Genomic DNA, 15,730 nt, shown 5'->3' with positions numbered 1-15,730 from the left:
CATCTCCTTCAAACTTTTCCTTAAACTCCACAAATGGCTGCATCATCATCTTCGATAAACAACATCGACTTAAATGTTGTGCCTGCGGTACAACCCAATGTTATCCTTACTGTATACCCCGACGTACTTGATGTACACCTCGACGTGCCTGCTGTACACCCTGACATATGGCAGCCAACCTTTATCTTTGATAATCATCATATCACCATTCACGATTCTATTATACTTCACGATTCGACTGCAACGGCAGTGGCTAGCAACTCCACGAGATCAAACCTTATTGGCGGATAGGATTGATACTCACGCCATAAATAATTCCTTGGCATGCAGTATCCAGGGTGCTGCTTCTGTTTTTGAATTGGCACTACGTTTGAGTGTCAGAAATGCTGAGATCAAAATCTTAAGAAATGAAGTTGGGGTCTTACAATAATTGCTCAAACACTACAAATAGAAACATGTGGATTTGAAGCAGGAGAATACAAAGCTAAAAAAGCTGGTGGTGTCTGTAGTGACCCAAATAGGGTCGTTACACTGTCATATGTAGAAGACCTAGGAATAAAGGTGGTAGAAATAGACATGACTACCGAACGTCTACAGCAATAGCACGAAAAGCTCCGAGTCGATGTTAAGAAGTGTCGCACTTCTCTCCGCCAAGCTTTAGCCAGGTACTTCATTTGAGATAATAATTCTTTTCGATAACTCAAATATATGAAATATCTACGATTCTGCTTATACTAAGTTCTCTCTTTGTAGAAGTAATCTATTGGAGCAGCTGAATGAAGGCACCCGCTCGTTATTACTACCCGTTCTCTTTCTGTATCAACTCTTATCTACGATTTTTACTCATGCTAAGTTTTTTATGTATCATGTAGAGATAATCTTCTTCTTGAAAGGGTTTCATGAAGATGTCCGCCTACTTACAAGCTTTATTTATGCAATTCCTCTTGTACAAAACCTTTATTTATTTAATAAATATCTTTTATTATTGCTATTTAATAAATTATTATTATTATTGTTGTTGTTGTTGTTGTTGTTGTTATTATTTTGTTATCAATTAACTTCTTGATGTTTGCAATATTTATTACATAGAAAATAAAAAATAAAATATATGCTTATACAATAAATACATATTAAATATATTTATAATACCTTGTATATATGATGTTGTATTTTCAAAATTAAATATCACAAAAATACATTACACCAGAAATCAAACACGTGCTCTGCACGTGAACTTTAACTAGTAGAAAGAAACAGAAGAATCGGAAGAGTGTTTGTTGTAATCTTGTCAATATTGGAATAAGATCATAAGAAGTGATACCTGGTGGAAGTAGGCTCATTTGGGGTCGAACCACTCTAATTCTGGTGTTGTGTTTGATTATTGTTCTTATCATCATTTATACTCCATAACGATATCAACTCAAAGGCTGATTCATTCCTATCATGAAAGCCCAAATCCACAAGAAAGCGTGTAGTAACCCACCATGAGTTTAGCTTCTATCCAGTCCTTGCACAAAACATGAGTTTTGTGCCCACCATTCAAATGTTGACCCTTCATCTTTAAACAAGAAGTTTCAAGAAAACAAAATGAGAATAAAACACCAGATTATACCAAATTTGCCCCTTGAAGAAGTTGTTGGAAAGATTGAGATGGCGAAGGTGTTCGATCAGGGCCGGCCCAATGTATTTGGGGGACCTTAGGCAAAATTATGAAATGGGGCCTTTATTTTTTTAATATTTAAATATTAATTAAATAATATTATTTTAATATTATTTTTTGTTTGAAATCAAAATTACCATTTTGCCCATACTCTTTGTTCTTTATACTTAAATTAAGCAACATGACTCAAGGCGCAGCAAAACGTGAATGCATAAGGCCATTTTATTTTTCTGCTGTTTTGTTTTAATCATCATAATGATACATGATCGTCAGATTGTTTTATTACTTTGTCAACAAACTTAGGCCGTTAGATTATTTTGTGTTTTGCACACTTGTCAACAAACAACACAACAAATTGATAACTAAAACAGCGCCGTTTTAGTTATCAATTTGTTGTGTTGTACAACCAAGAGCCAATAAAGCATTATTATTGTTTAGCAAATGCTTGTACTGTAATGGGCCTGGATATTATAAACAAATAATATTTTTTAAAAACATTTTGTGGGCCTTGTGGCCGTTGTGTTTGTGCAGAAAGCATGCTAGGGCCTCCATATTATATATATAAAATAATAATAATATTTTTTAAAGCATATTGAAGGCCTCAAGAAAGTATGTTGAAGACCTTGATATTGTAAACAAATAATAATATGTTTTTAAAGGATGTTGAGGAGCCTCAAGAAAGCATGTTAAGGTGGAGGAAGATTAATCTCTAACAATGTCTTGGTGGCCTTCGAAGCTCTACACACGATGGCGGCTAGAATGAAGGGCCGGCAAGGATATATGACTTTGAAACTAGATATGAGCAAAGCATACGACCGAGTGGAATGAGACTTTTAGGAGGCCATTATGAGGAAGTTGGGTTTTGAAAATCGGTTGGTTAGCATGTTGATGAGGTGTGTGAAATCAGTATCTTATTCCATATTGATAAATGGGCAGCCCCATGGTAGAATTTTACCTACCCGGGGAATTCGGCAGGGTGACCCTTTATCCCCATATTTATTCATTTTGTGTACAGAGGGCCTGAGCCATATGTTGGGAAAGGCAAAGCGGGAAAGGCAGATCACTGGCCTCCCTATAGTCCGAGGTGGAATAAGAATTAACCAATTATTCTTTGCAGATGATAGCCTGCTTTTTTGTAAGGCGAACGTGGATGAATGGGCTCGAACACAAGAAATATTAAGTGCATATGAGAAGGCCTTAGGGCAAAAACTGAATAGGGAAAAAACCTCCATCTTTTTCAGCCGAAACACCAAGCAAGAGACTAAAGATTTTATCCTTTCTCTCACATGGGTGAGTTCCACAGCGAGCTATGAAAAGTATCTTGGCTTACCTCCCCTTGTCGGCCGTTCTAGAGTGAGCACGTTCACAGGCATCCAAGGGAAAATATGGGAACGAATCAATGGGTGGACGGAAAAATTCTTGTCTCAAGCTGGGAAAGAGGTTTTGTTGAAGGCGGTTATCCAAGCAATACCCACTTACACTATGAGCGTCTTTCTCCTACCAAAGAAGCTCTGCCAAGATATCACCTCCATGATGTCTAGGTTTTGGTGGGGCCGCAAAGAAAACCAGGGGCGTATGACGTGGATGGCTGGCGAAAGATGGGGAAAGCCAAAGACAAAGGAGGATTAGGATTCCGGAATTTAGAATATTTTAACATGGCTTTGCTTGCAAAACAAGGGTGGCGTTTGATTTAAAATCCGGAGACTTTGATGGCAAGAGTTATGAAAGCAAAATATTTCCCTGATAATACTTTCCTTGAAGCGGCTATTGGTAGAAATCCCTCATATGCATGGCAGAGCATCTAGAGCACGAAGAAACTGCTCAAAGAAGGACTTGTTTGGAGAGTGGGAGACGGAACCAAAATTAAAATATGGGAGGACCCATGGCTGCCTATGCCCAAGGCCCACCCAGCAAGGTCACCGGTTCATATTCTGGATAGCCAAGCCAGAGTTTCTGAGTTATTGGACACTGAGACAAACTGGTGGAACACGTCTCTAGTGCAGGAAATATTCACCGATGAGGAAGTGAAAATGATTCTCAATCTGGGGGTCAGCCCTCGCCAAGGACAGGATATACTAGCATGGGAGTAAACAAAAAATGGAATTTTCAGTGTAAGGAGTGCATATCATCTGGCCTTAGAGAAAATGGAGGAAGGAGAGGCAAGCAGTTCGGATTCTAAATCCTATTGCATGCTTTGGAGGAAAATTTGGAATTTTAAGGTGTCCCGAGTTGTGAAATTTTTCCTATGGAAAGCCAGCAATGATATTTTAGCAACTAAGGAGAAGCTTTTTCAGAAAAAAGATTGTTCCGAATCCCCTGTGCCCCATTTGTCTGACGGAGACGGAAACCATTAGTCACTGTCTCTGGTCATGCCCAGCTGCACAAGATGTATGGGCAGAATGCAAAGGGAAATTATAGAAAAGAGCCTGTTTGGCAGGAGACTTCACCGAAATCTTACTCAACATTGGTCAGGGGCTGTCGGAAGATGAACGCCAACTGCTAGCAATTGTAGCTAGAGGAATATGGCTGCGTCGAAACAAGTTTGTTTTCGAGGGCATTTTCCAAGCTCCAACTGTGATTGTGCGAGTCGCAAAAGAACAAATGGCAGCTTTCGACGATGTTTCACGTAGACATGCAACACCAAGGAGCAGAAATACTACTAGGGAAGTAGGGTCTTGGCAGAAACCTCCAACAAGGATGATGAAGGTAAACTGGGACGCGACGGTTGACAAAGAGAGAGGAGTAATCGGTATGGGAATTATTATTCGGGATTCCTCTGGTGTGGCTATCGCGATGCATAGTGAGCCCAAATGCTTCATCACCAACCCTTTGTTGGCTGAAGCGATGGCTGCACGCACAGCTATCGAGTTTAGTAGCTCTTTGGGATTCCGGAACTGTATTTTGGAAGGAGACGCGTAGGTGGTGATCAATGCTATAAACCAATATGAGCCTTGCATGGGGGCACACGGACAGTTGGTAAATGATATCAAGCTTTCTCTGTTGCAAGTAGGACACTGGCAGGTGAGGTATACAAGCAGGGACAATAATGGAGCTGCACACACGTTAGCCAAGATGGCGTTGTACCTTCCAAGCTCTCATAGTTGGAGTAGTGATTTCCCAGCTAGTCTGGAAGAGATTGTAAGGAACGAACAGTTTGGGTTATCTTTTTGACTGAAATACCACTTCAAAAAAAAAAAAGAAAAAAAAAGCATGTTAAGGACCTTAAATTTTTATGCAAATTTTTTTGGCCTGATTTAAAAAAAAAAATTTGGGCCTTAAGACCTGATTTGGAAAAGGAATTATGAAACATGAAGTTTCTTTAACTCTTGGAGACTTGGAGAGGAAAAGAAAAATGGCAGAAGGTCCGGCCCTTGTATTTGAAATGTTGGTTTTCTTACTTGGTGTCCAAGAATTGAAGAAAACATGATTAGAGACTTATTTTAATGAGAAATACTATAATGCAATATTTAGCCCACATTTTGCCCATAAACATCCTAGGTGGTAAAGGGCCCATCACCCAATTTTTAGTTTTTTATTTCTCTCTACCACACCACACTTGCACGCCTATCTTCTTCTCTTTTTATTTTTTTATTTCTCCCTACCCCACCACACCTGCACGCTTATCTTCCTTTCTCCTTCTCTCTCTCTCCCTCTCAGACGCTCATTCTCTCAGACCCTTCCAGAAGCCCTCTCCCTCCCTTGCCCATGTCTCCCTCTCTCCTGTCTCTCTCACTCCGGCGAAGGATCCGCTCAACGGATTTGGTTGATTCACTCCCAGCACGGCGGTGGTTTTGCTCCGGCGGGGTTTTACTCAGATGACACCAGTGGGGTTTTGTCAGATTTTTTTTTTTTTTTTTTTCTTCTAAAACATATTTGTTTTCCTGGGTTTAAATTTGTTTGGCCTTATTAAAAAAACTGATTCAGGATTTACTAATCATGTCTGCTATACGTTATAGGGATTTTAGGAGACCATAAAGCTAAGTCTTGGGGTCTTTCAATATTCAATTAATTCATCTGAGATAAAGAAAAATAAAATTCAAATAGGTAGCATGTATGAAAAATCTCATGTAACTCCTAATAAAAATAATTAGAGCTAAATACCTTATTCATTCTTATGATTTAACTTCTTTATTTTTTGACTCTTAGAGTTTACTTTTTATAATAGGAAGTCCTTTTGATTTGCCTAAAGATAGAGATGGTCCCTCTATTAAAATTTCGTCCAAAATTTGACGGAATGCCACATCAGCACTAATCCGATTTGACACATATCTATATAATTAATTAATTAAAATAAATAATTTTAAAAAAAATTAAAAACATTAAAAATTATATTTAATTAATTTTTTTTTATAAAAAAAATAAAATAAAATTGGAGGGTGGCCGTAGCCACCTCCTTTGGCTAGACTAAATATAAGGTATTTAACCCAAATAATTATTCCATATATTTAACATATATATTAGCCAAATTGACTTCTAGACTAAATATAAACAAGCCCTTCAACTCCATAAATCTACAATAAATCAGAAATGCATAAAATACCAAAACTTCCTAACAGGGATTCATCTTCTCCGGCTGTTCAATCACCTCTGGAGCAGGGCTTACCAGAGAAAGGGAGCAACACTGAATCTTTTATATATGATCCAAAGTCAACTTTTCCGAAGGGTTGCAGGGCACCGGCAATCCCAGATGCAGTCTGAACAAGGGTGAGATACAGAGCAAATATTGCACCCATCGTTGAGAATCCCACGCCAGCTGCTGAAATAGTGGTGCACCAATCCTGCTCGAATCTTTCCATAAACGGAAGCAAAGTAAGAATTGGCATCATCCGCCACCATGTACAAGTACGACACGTCTGCAACCCCGATCAATTTCCCTGCAAATGGTGCTCACAAGTTTAGCAACCTCTCTGTTACTTCCCAAAGAATGCTGAAGCACTTCGTTGTAAAGGAGAAGCCCACGTCCTTTGCTGAGTTGATGAGTCCATCGAAGAAGAACATGTAGGCGGTGACGTCTGGGTGGCAATGGCGGTGGCATTTTTCGAATGCCATCATGTTTCGAAACAGAGTACCTTTGTAATCGTCGATGTACAGAGGAGGGATCTTCAGCACCCCTTCCTCGTACGTTACATCGAGCAGCTGCGAATGTTTTGCTCTCTGTATTTTGACACTGGCTTCTTTCAGCTCCGTTGTTGAACGGATCATGTTGGGCTGTTTCCGCCTCGCCGGCGTCACCGGGAGAATGGTCGACCGGAAAAGGTCGAGAAAGTGCCTTGCTCCGGTACTTCCTTCACCGGTTGCTACGATCTTCGGCGGTGTTGTGTCAAAATCTCTTTGCAGCAGAGGATTAAAGAAGTGAAGCGCAAGCTTTTGCAAACATGGCGGGGCGGCGGCGGTGTAGCATTTTTACTTGTGATTTCAAACAATTCCGACAGAACAAAGAATGGGAGCTGGTTTTCAAGCATTATCAGATCTCGACGGAAAATGGGTAGCATCCACCTTTGGATGAAAGGTATTTGGTGTTCGGATTCACGCGGCCACACCTCTCTAAGAAGCTCAACAACAAAGCAGTCACCGACGAGCATCATTGATGAACTTTCTTCACTTCCAACTCATTATAAGATTATTTCTTTCATAAGAAAGGCTTTAAACCCATCTCGCAAAGTTTGAAGGTGAACCTTCTTCACTTCCAACTCATTGGTAAGAGTTTTGAAGAATCTCCCAAGTTTGCTTTGAAGTAGTTGCATTAGCCTTTCCATCATTTTTTCAAGTGGCTTGTAAAGACTACTTTTGAGTTGGATATGGAATCTTCGTTCTCCACCTCCTTTTATAACCTTTTGTCAATGATCTCCCATAAATCTTGTGATCCCAATTAATTAGATTGCCTTCATAAGGTATGGATACACCAATGATCATAGTTGTCTTTGATGATCAAAGGCATTTGAAAAATTGAAATGAAATCATTCCATTTGCCATTTTCTTTTCTCACCACCGTATGTGGAAATCAAGAGGGCTAAAAACACACTCAATATTCTAACAAAGACAGAAGAAGATAAAGAGATGAAAATAATTTTTATTCCCTACATTTAACATATTTATTTCCCAAATTGACTTTTAGACTACATACAAGCAAGTCCTTCAATCACCCACTAGAGAGATTCATCTCCTCCGGCTGTTGAATCACTTCTGGAGCAGGGCTTACCAGAGAAAGGGAGTAACATGGAGTCTTTCAGATATGATCCAAAGTTGACTTTTTGCAGGGGATCCAGGGCACCAGCAATTCCAGAGGCAGTCTGAACAAGGGTGAGGTAGAGAGCAAATATTGCACCCACAGTTGAGAAGCCCACCAGCCAGCTGCTGAAGTGGTGGCGCACCAATCCTGCTCGAATCTTGGCATAAATGGAAGCGAAGTAAGAGTTGGTGTCATTCGCCACCATGTACAAGTATGACTCGTCTACAACCCTATCAATCTCCCTGCAAATGGTGCTCACATGTTTGGCAACCTCTTTATAGCTACCCAGAGAATGGTGAAGAACTTCATTGTAATGGAGAAGCCCCACATCCTTGGCTGAGTTGATGAGTCCATCGAAGAAGAACATGTAGGTTGTGACGTCTGGGTGGCAATGGCGATGGCATTTTTCGAATGCCATCATGTTTCGAAACGGTGTACCCTTGTAATCGTCGATGTACAGAGGAGGGATCCTCAGCACCCTTTCCTCGTATGTTACAACCAGTAGCTGGGAATATTTTACTTTCTGAATCTTGACACCCGCTTCTTGTTGCTCCGTTATTGAACGGATCATGATCGGCTGTTTCCCTCTTGCCGTATTAAGACACTAGAAGATATTGTGCCACAATCCTCTCCTACACTCAAGACCACACCTGTCAAGGAGGACTCAACAAGGAAACATACAGCTGGAAGGAAATATCCAGCTCAAGTTATTGCGCCAGAAGCTTCTAGTAATCATACTAGGAAACACTCACAGTTGGAGATTCATGAGTTATAGCCAATAGTCAAATATACCTTCATAAGGAAAACATTAAAGACAAAACGCTCCAGCAATTAACATGACGCTCCTGTCATAAATTAGATTTTCAATCAGTAGAAATTTCCTTGTAAAAGTCTCTCTCGTGCTTGTATATAATGTACCACATACACTGGTTGTAATTTAACAAAGTGAGAAGATTATCTCCAAGAGAGTTGTTTGTCATTATATGGTATCAGAGCCATTCTAGGACTCACGTCATTTTTTTTTTCCGATCCTCAAAATGTCTTCCTCCACCAATTCCACCAACGTCACTCCCTCTGTCACCCTTTCCCCTGCCTCTCTGTTTAACAATCTTCCTCATCGTGTCACTGCCCAACTTACTCGTGAAAATTATATCACGTGGCAATGGCAAATGGTAACTTACCTCGAAGCCCAAAATGTCTATGGTTTTGTCGAAGGCACCATCCCTTCACCCACACAAACAATTCCTAACCCCACCCCCTCTACGGATTCCCTTGATACAATTGCCAACCCAGATTTTCTCACTTGGCTCCAGCAAGATCAAATGGTCATAAGTACCATCTTGTCCACCCTCACTAAGAGTATTATCTCTCAAGTTATTGGTTATTCCACCTCAAGTGAAGTCTGGCATGCTCTTGAACGCATGTACTCTTCCCATTAACGGGCTCGGATCATGCAAGTTCAGTATCAACTTGCTACACTCAAGAAAGGAGGCTCCTCCATTTCTGAATTTTTTTTTCAGAAATTCAAGACTCTTGCTGATACTCTAGCTTCTACTGGCCAGCCACTCAATGATTCTGAGATGGTTTCATTTTTACTTGCTGGTTTGGGCACTGAGTTTGACTCGTTTGTAACCTCTGTTACCACCCGTGTGGACCCCATGTCCATTGAAGACTTATATGCGCATCTTTTGACTCATGAAATGCGCCTAGAGTACAACTCCAGTGCTGTTGAATCTGTTTTTCCCTCAGCAAACCTGGCTACAGCACGTCCTTTGACCCATAAAAATAAGGGTGCATACCGTGGGCCATCCCTACCCTTTTGCCAGCATTCCACTCACAAATCCCATGGTTTCCGTGGGAAAGGCCGTGGCAGAGGGCCATCACACACATCAACTGGTCCCAATTCTCGACCAGTCTGCCAAGTTTGCAACAAACCTGGCCATACTGCCCTTAGTTGTTACCACAGGTTTGATTATTCTTTTCAAAAGGATAACTCACCTAACATGCAAGCTTTTTCTGCAGCATCCTCTCAGAACAACAATGATATCAACTGGTATCTAGACACCGAGGCTACCAACCATGTCACATCGGAGCATGAAAATCTCAACCTTTATTCTGATAGCTACACCGGCACAGATCAATTGCATGTAGGCAATGGGCAAGGTCTGACTATAAGCAACACTGGTTCTTCCAAATTAATCTATCCTAATGCTTCATTTTTATTGACCAATCTTCTTCATGTCCCACAGATTAAAAAGAACCTTTTGTTAGTTTCTCAGTTCACTCGTGATAATAATGTCTATTTTGAATTTCACCCCTCTTTCTTTTGTGTTAAGGATTCACTCACGGGCAACACTTTGCTTCGCGGCCAGAGTAAAGATGGCCTCTACACGTTCCCCTTATGTCCTCCTCCACCTCAGTTAGCCTTCTTGGGTGAACGTGCTTCCATGGACCGCTGGCATTGTCGTCTAGGTCATTCCTCCCTCCGTATTGTTAGTCAAGTTGTTTGCGCTCATCACCTTGCAATTCTGAAGAATAAAGTCTCTGGTCTATGTGCTGCATGTCGAATGGGCAAAAGCCATGAGCTACCATTTCATCTTTCTCCATCTGTTTCAAATTATCCCTTGGATTTAATCTTTACCGATGTATGGGGACCTTCCCCTTATTATTCTAATAATGGCAATCGGTATTATGTGTGTTTTATTGATGATTACAGTAAATTTGTGTGGTTGTTTCCTATTGCCGCTAAATCTGTTGTTACTTCTATATTCTTACAGTTCCAAACACATGTGGAAAATTTTTTTGAGCGTAAAATCAAAGTCATTCAATCAGACTGGGGTGGAGAATTTTGAGCTCTCAATCCCATTTTATCACGCCAAGGGATCTCTCATAGGATCTCTTGTCCTCACACTCATCAACAACAAAGTTCCGTGGAAAGAAAACATAGACACCTTGTCGAAATGGGTCTCTCCTTACTCGCAGCCGCTTCCATGCCACTCAAATTCTAGGATGACGCCTTCCTCACTGCAGCCTTTTTAATTAATCGTCTCCCTTCCTCAGTTACCCACAACAAATCGCCATTTGAATTACTATTCCACAAGGCTCTTGACTATAATTTCTTAAAGGTTTTTTGGTGTGCATGTTGGCCTCATTTGCGGCCTTACAACCAACACAAACTTGCCTTCTGATCTCAACTTTGTGTTTTTCTCGGGTATAGTTTTCAACATAAAGGTTACAGGTGTCTCCATGTTCCTTCAAGCCGCATTTATGTGTCCCGTAATGTTATTTTTGATGAAAATTCTTTTCCTTTCCATACTAACTCTGTGATTGCAGCTTCTCCTAAGGCTAATTCTGTGCCATTACCTTCCAACCTCATGGTACTACCAACTCCACTTGTCACAGATCTTCCATCTCCACAATCCTCTCCTCATGCACCTCAAGTTACACCTGGCCCACTACACTATCCCTGCTCATCAAATTCAGAACTTGCTGCGTCACCTAATGCCCATGTGCTGCCAGCTCCCCATGTGCCTACTACTGCACATAGTTCCACTACTATGCTAGGTGCTGCTCACTCCATGCAAACAAGGTCCAAGAATCAAATCCATAAGCCACGTGCATTCACAGATGGGACCATTCCCTATCCTCCACCAAAGGCACTTCTCACCACGATTGATGCTTCCTATGAGGAACCTACCTCATTCACAATTGCACACAAATCCCTGCACTGGAGGGAAGCCATGACATCTGAATTTAATGCTCTCCTTCAAAATGGGACATGGACGCTTGTTCCTCCAGAGCCCACATGAACCTTGTTGGGTGCAAATGGATCTATAAAATCAAGCGAAAATCTAATGGCACTATCGATCGCCACAAAGCTCGACTAGTCGCCAAAGGATTTCACCAACAACCTGGGATTGATTATGATGATACTTTTAGTCCAGTGGTTAAACCCACAACCATCCGGACTGTCCTTTCTATTGCTGTCTCATCCAATTGGTATATTAAACAATTGGATGTAACAAATGCGTTTCTCCATGGATTTTTGCAGGAAGATGTATACATGGTTCAATCACAAGGATTTGTTCATCCCACTCTTCCAGATCACGTTTGTCACATCAAAAAATCTCTCTATGGTCTTAAACAGGCTCCGCGAGCATGGTTCTCACGCCTTAGCTCTCGCCTACAGGAACTTGGTTTTGTGGGTTCACGGGCAGATACTTCGTTATTTCTTTTTGGTACCGGTGCTACCACTATTTTCATCCTCATCTATGTGGATGATATAATCGTTACAGGTCCAAATACAGAACTCATAGCCCGTCTTATTGCTAAGCTCCAAGGTGATTTCCCAATCAAGGACCTAGGCACTCTTAATTTCTTCTTAGGTGTGGAAGTAACCCCTTATGCACGTGGACTTTTTCTCTCTCAACGAAGGTACATTTTGGACCTCTTCAAGAAATCTAATATGCTATATGCTAAGACAGTGACATCCCCTATGTCTTCTTCCAAGACCTTGTCCCGCTTTGATGGCGAAGCATTTGAAGATCCCTCGTTATATCGGAGTATTGTTGGTTCCTTACAATATCTCTCACTCACTTGCCCAGACATCTCTTTTGCCGTCAATAAAGTTTGTCAATTTCTCCAACGGCCAACAATCCCACATTGGACTGCTGTAAAGCGAATATTGAGGTATTTGAAACATACTTTGTTCTATGGGTTACTCATTCGCAAAAACTCAGTCTCACAATTACATGCTTACTCCGATGCCGATTGGGCTGGCTGCCCCGATGATCGCCGTTCTACTGGTGGCTATTGCATTTTTCTTGGGAGTAATCTTATATCTTGGAGCTCTCGTAAACAAGCCACTGTCTTAGACTCAAGCACCGAAGCCGAATACCGCTCACTTGCCAATACAACGGCTGAAATTCAGTGGCTCCAGTCCCTTCTCAAAGAACTTGGTATATTCCTATCCGCACCTCCCATCCTATGGTGTGACAATCTTGGCGCGACCTACCTAACAGCCAATCCCATGTTTCACTCCCGTACCAAACATATCGAAATAGATTTTCATTTCGTTCGTGATAAGGTTGCAGCAAAATCCTTGATGGTCCGATTTATTTCCACAAAAGATCAAAAAGCCGATATCTTTACCAAACCTTTGGTCTCTACACACTTTGATGTTCTCTGTAGCAATCTCAGCATCACTGAAATTCCGCTTCAATTGAGGGGGCATATTAAGACACTAGAAGATGTTGTGCCACAATCCTCTCCTACACTCAAGACCACACCTGTCAAGGAGGACTCAACAAGGAAACATACAGCTGGAAGGAAATATCTAGCTCAAGTTATTGCACCAGAAGCTTCTAGTAATCATACAAGGAAACACACACAATTGGAGATTCATGAGTTATAGCCAATAGTCAAATATACCTTCATAAGGAAAACATTAAAGACAAAATGCTCCAGCAATTAACATGACGCTCCTATCGTAAATTAGATTTTCAATCAGTAGAAATTTCCTTGTAAAAGTCTCTCTCTTGCTTGTATATAATGTACCACATACACTGGTTGTAATTTAACAAAGTGAGAAGATTATCTCCAAGAGAATTGTTTGTCATTATATGTCGGCATCCTTGGGAGAATGCTAGAACGGAAAAGGTCAAGAAAGTGCCTTGCCTCCATTCCTTCAGCCACTATGCTCTTCGGGGGTGTAGTAGTATCCAAGTCTCTCTACAACAGGGGATTGAAGAAGTGAAGGGCAAGCTTTTGCAAACATGGCCACGGCGGTGTAGTACTTTTACTTGTGATTTGAAACTGTTAAGAATATTATGTTAGGGTTATTTACTTTCTTAGGTATTAGTAGTCTACAAGGTTTACCTTTTATTAGTCTACTATGTTTACCTTCCCTTAGTCTATTAGGTTACTTGTCTCTCAATAAATAGAGGTCTTTGTATTCATTATTAACACAATCATAATAGAAGAGATGTAGTCCTATATGCTTCCGCTCTCTCTCTCTTTCTTCCGCTTCTAATATATTATCCAATATATTTAATATGGTATCAAAGCATTCTAACATGGTATCAGAGCCACTTTTCTGTGGCCTCCCCCGGCCGCCAAACTTCGGCCACCTCCGGCGACTTTTTCAGCGAATTCATTTTTCTTTCCCTTTTCTTTTATCCAAACTCAAGTTTACACATTGAGTTTGAGGGGGGATGTTAAGAATATTATGTTAGGGTTATTTACTTTCTTAGGTATTAGTAGTCTACAAGGTTTACCTTTCATTAGTCTATTAGGTTTACATTCCCTTAGTCTATTAGGTTACTTGCCTCTCTATAAATAGAGGCCTTTGTATTCATTATCAACACAATCATAATAGAAGAGATGTAGTCCTATATACTTCCGCTCTCTCTCTCTCTTCCGCTTCTAATATATTATCCAATATATTTAACAGAAACAATTCCGACAGAACAAAGAATGAGAGTTGGTTTTCAAGCATTATCAGATCACGACGAAAAGTGGGCAGCATCCACCTTTGGATGAAAGGTATTTGGTGTCCGGATTTATGCTCTGCCACACCTCTCTAAGGAGCTCAACAACGAAGCAGCCATCAATGAGCATCATCTCCACAAATTTATCACTTCTAAGTTTGATTTCTTCCGAGTAGCAAATCCGAGCTTCTTCCTCCAGTTTTCCCAGGGCATTCTTCACAAAATCTAATTTGACTCCATTTTCTCCAATCGGGTTGAAAAGGCGGTGAACAAATTTCAGTTTGAGCTTCTCCATGTCTTGTAGGCGCGCTACTCCGTGGTGGTATGGACCGATTGAGATGACATTGGGTTCATAAGCCTTTCTTTGCACCCGTCGCATAATATCTGGGACCTTGTAAATGCAGACTGCAGAGCTGCTCTCTTCTGGAAACTCGGGTTTCAAAACCTCTTTCATTGAATTACTTGAGTAGAGCCTTCCATGAAGAGCCCCTGTTCTTGTTCTTTTAGCCACAGCATGCCATGTTTTTCTGCTTATTTGCTGCAAGAGCAACCTTGTAAGTCTAGTGTTCCCCATTAGCAAACGAGGAAAGAAAGGTAGACAATTGCTCTTGTTTGGAGTAGAACTTTAATCGTCGTTTACATAAATAGAGCAGCTGCACCAAGTCAATGTTTGGTGGTAGTCTTTTTTTTACTCTAATTGTGTTAATTCTTTCTTAGGATGCTGATGAATATTTCCGAAATGACATAATATTTGCAGTACTTAATGGATGATTGACTTGTACTAGGCGTTTGCGTGAGGAAAAGAAACCAAAAAACACTGAGAAAACGAAAGAAGCAGAGTTTGCACATTGCTCTTCGCAAGTTGTTCTTATAAGTTGATTAAATATAAGGTCACATGTTTTTCATCTGAAATCTTTATTTCTGAAAGTGTAATATAAAATTGTGTTGGAGGCATCCTTGATTAATTTATTTATTTCTTCTTCTTCCTCTGGTTCATGGATTCTTCATACTTGGTGGCATCCTTCTTTGTTTAATGTTCTTTTTATTTGTTTTATTCAAGTAGCCAGCAAGTTCACCATGGTTTGATAGTGTTGGGTGGCCTTGGGCTTCTCTCATTTCTAAAAATTAGCTCAAAAAGTGAGGTTTTTCCTTACACTTATAAACTGACCACCAGTCCATTCCACAACTGATGTGAGATAACCTCTAACAATCTCATACTCACACATCGGGCCCTCGTCGGAGCAGACACAATCTGTTTCACCCGTGAATTATTGGGTTGAGACTTGTTGGTAGAACTTTGGCTCTGGTACCACTGTTGAGTGGTCTTGGGTCTCTTTCAACCTAAACTAGCTC

The 15,730-nt window shown here is 40.7% G+C and overlaps 1 protein-coding gene, 1 non-coding gene and 3 pseudogenes across 2 annotated transcripts; 2 read left to right on the top strand and 3 right to left on the bottom strand.

Moving 5' to 3' along the window:
• The window catches only part of LOC132185076 (uncharacterized), an 11,389-nt pseudogene extending 11,340 nt beyond the window's left edge, over positions 1-49 (bottom strand).
• Positions 50-3,552: 3,503 nt separating this feature from the next.
• LOC148589776 (uncharacterized) lies at positions 3,553-4,579 on the top strand. The gene is made up of 2 exons (XM_088515026.1): positions 3,553-3,708; positions 4,133-4,579. Exons 1-2 carry the CDS (start codon positions 3,553-3,555, stop codon positions 4,577-4,579), a joined length of 603 nt encoding a protein of 200 aa, XP_088371152.1.
• A 1,658-nt stretch (positions 4,580-6,237) lies between these two features.
• LOC132172757 (UPF0481 protein At3g47200-like) lies at positions 6,238-7,245 on the bottom strand (annotated as a pseudogene).
• Positions 7,246-7,806: 561 nt separating this feature from the next.
• On the bottom strand, positions 7,807-14,951 carry LOC132172760 (UPF0481 protein At3g47200-like; annotated as a pseudogene).
• On the top strand, positions 9,452-9,590 carry LOC132173181 (small nucleolar RNA Z247). The gene has a single exon (XR_009439274.1). It is a non-coding gene; the product is annotated as a small nucleolar RNA Z247 (small nucleolar RNA).
• Positions 14,952-15,730: the final 779 nt, after the last annotated feature.

Source organism: Corylus avellana, chromosome 1 (assembly GCF_965113065.1).
Source record: "Corylus avellana chromosome 1, dhCorAvel1.hap1.2, whole genome shotgun sequence".
NCBI classification, from domain to species: domain Eukaryota; kingdom Viridiplantae; phylum Streptophyta; class Magnoliopsida; order Fagales; family Betulaceae; genus Corylus; species Corylus avellana.
Note: the sequence above shows the minus strand (reverse complement) of the source record. Positions and strands in the feature narration are given on the sequence as shown.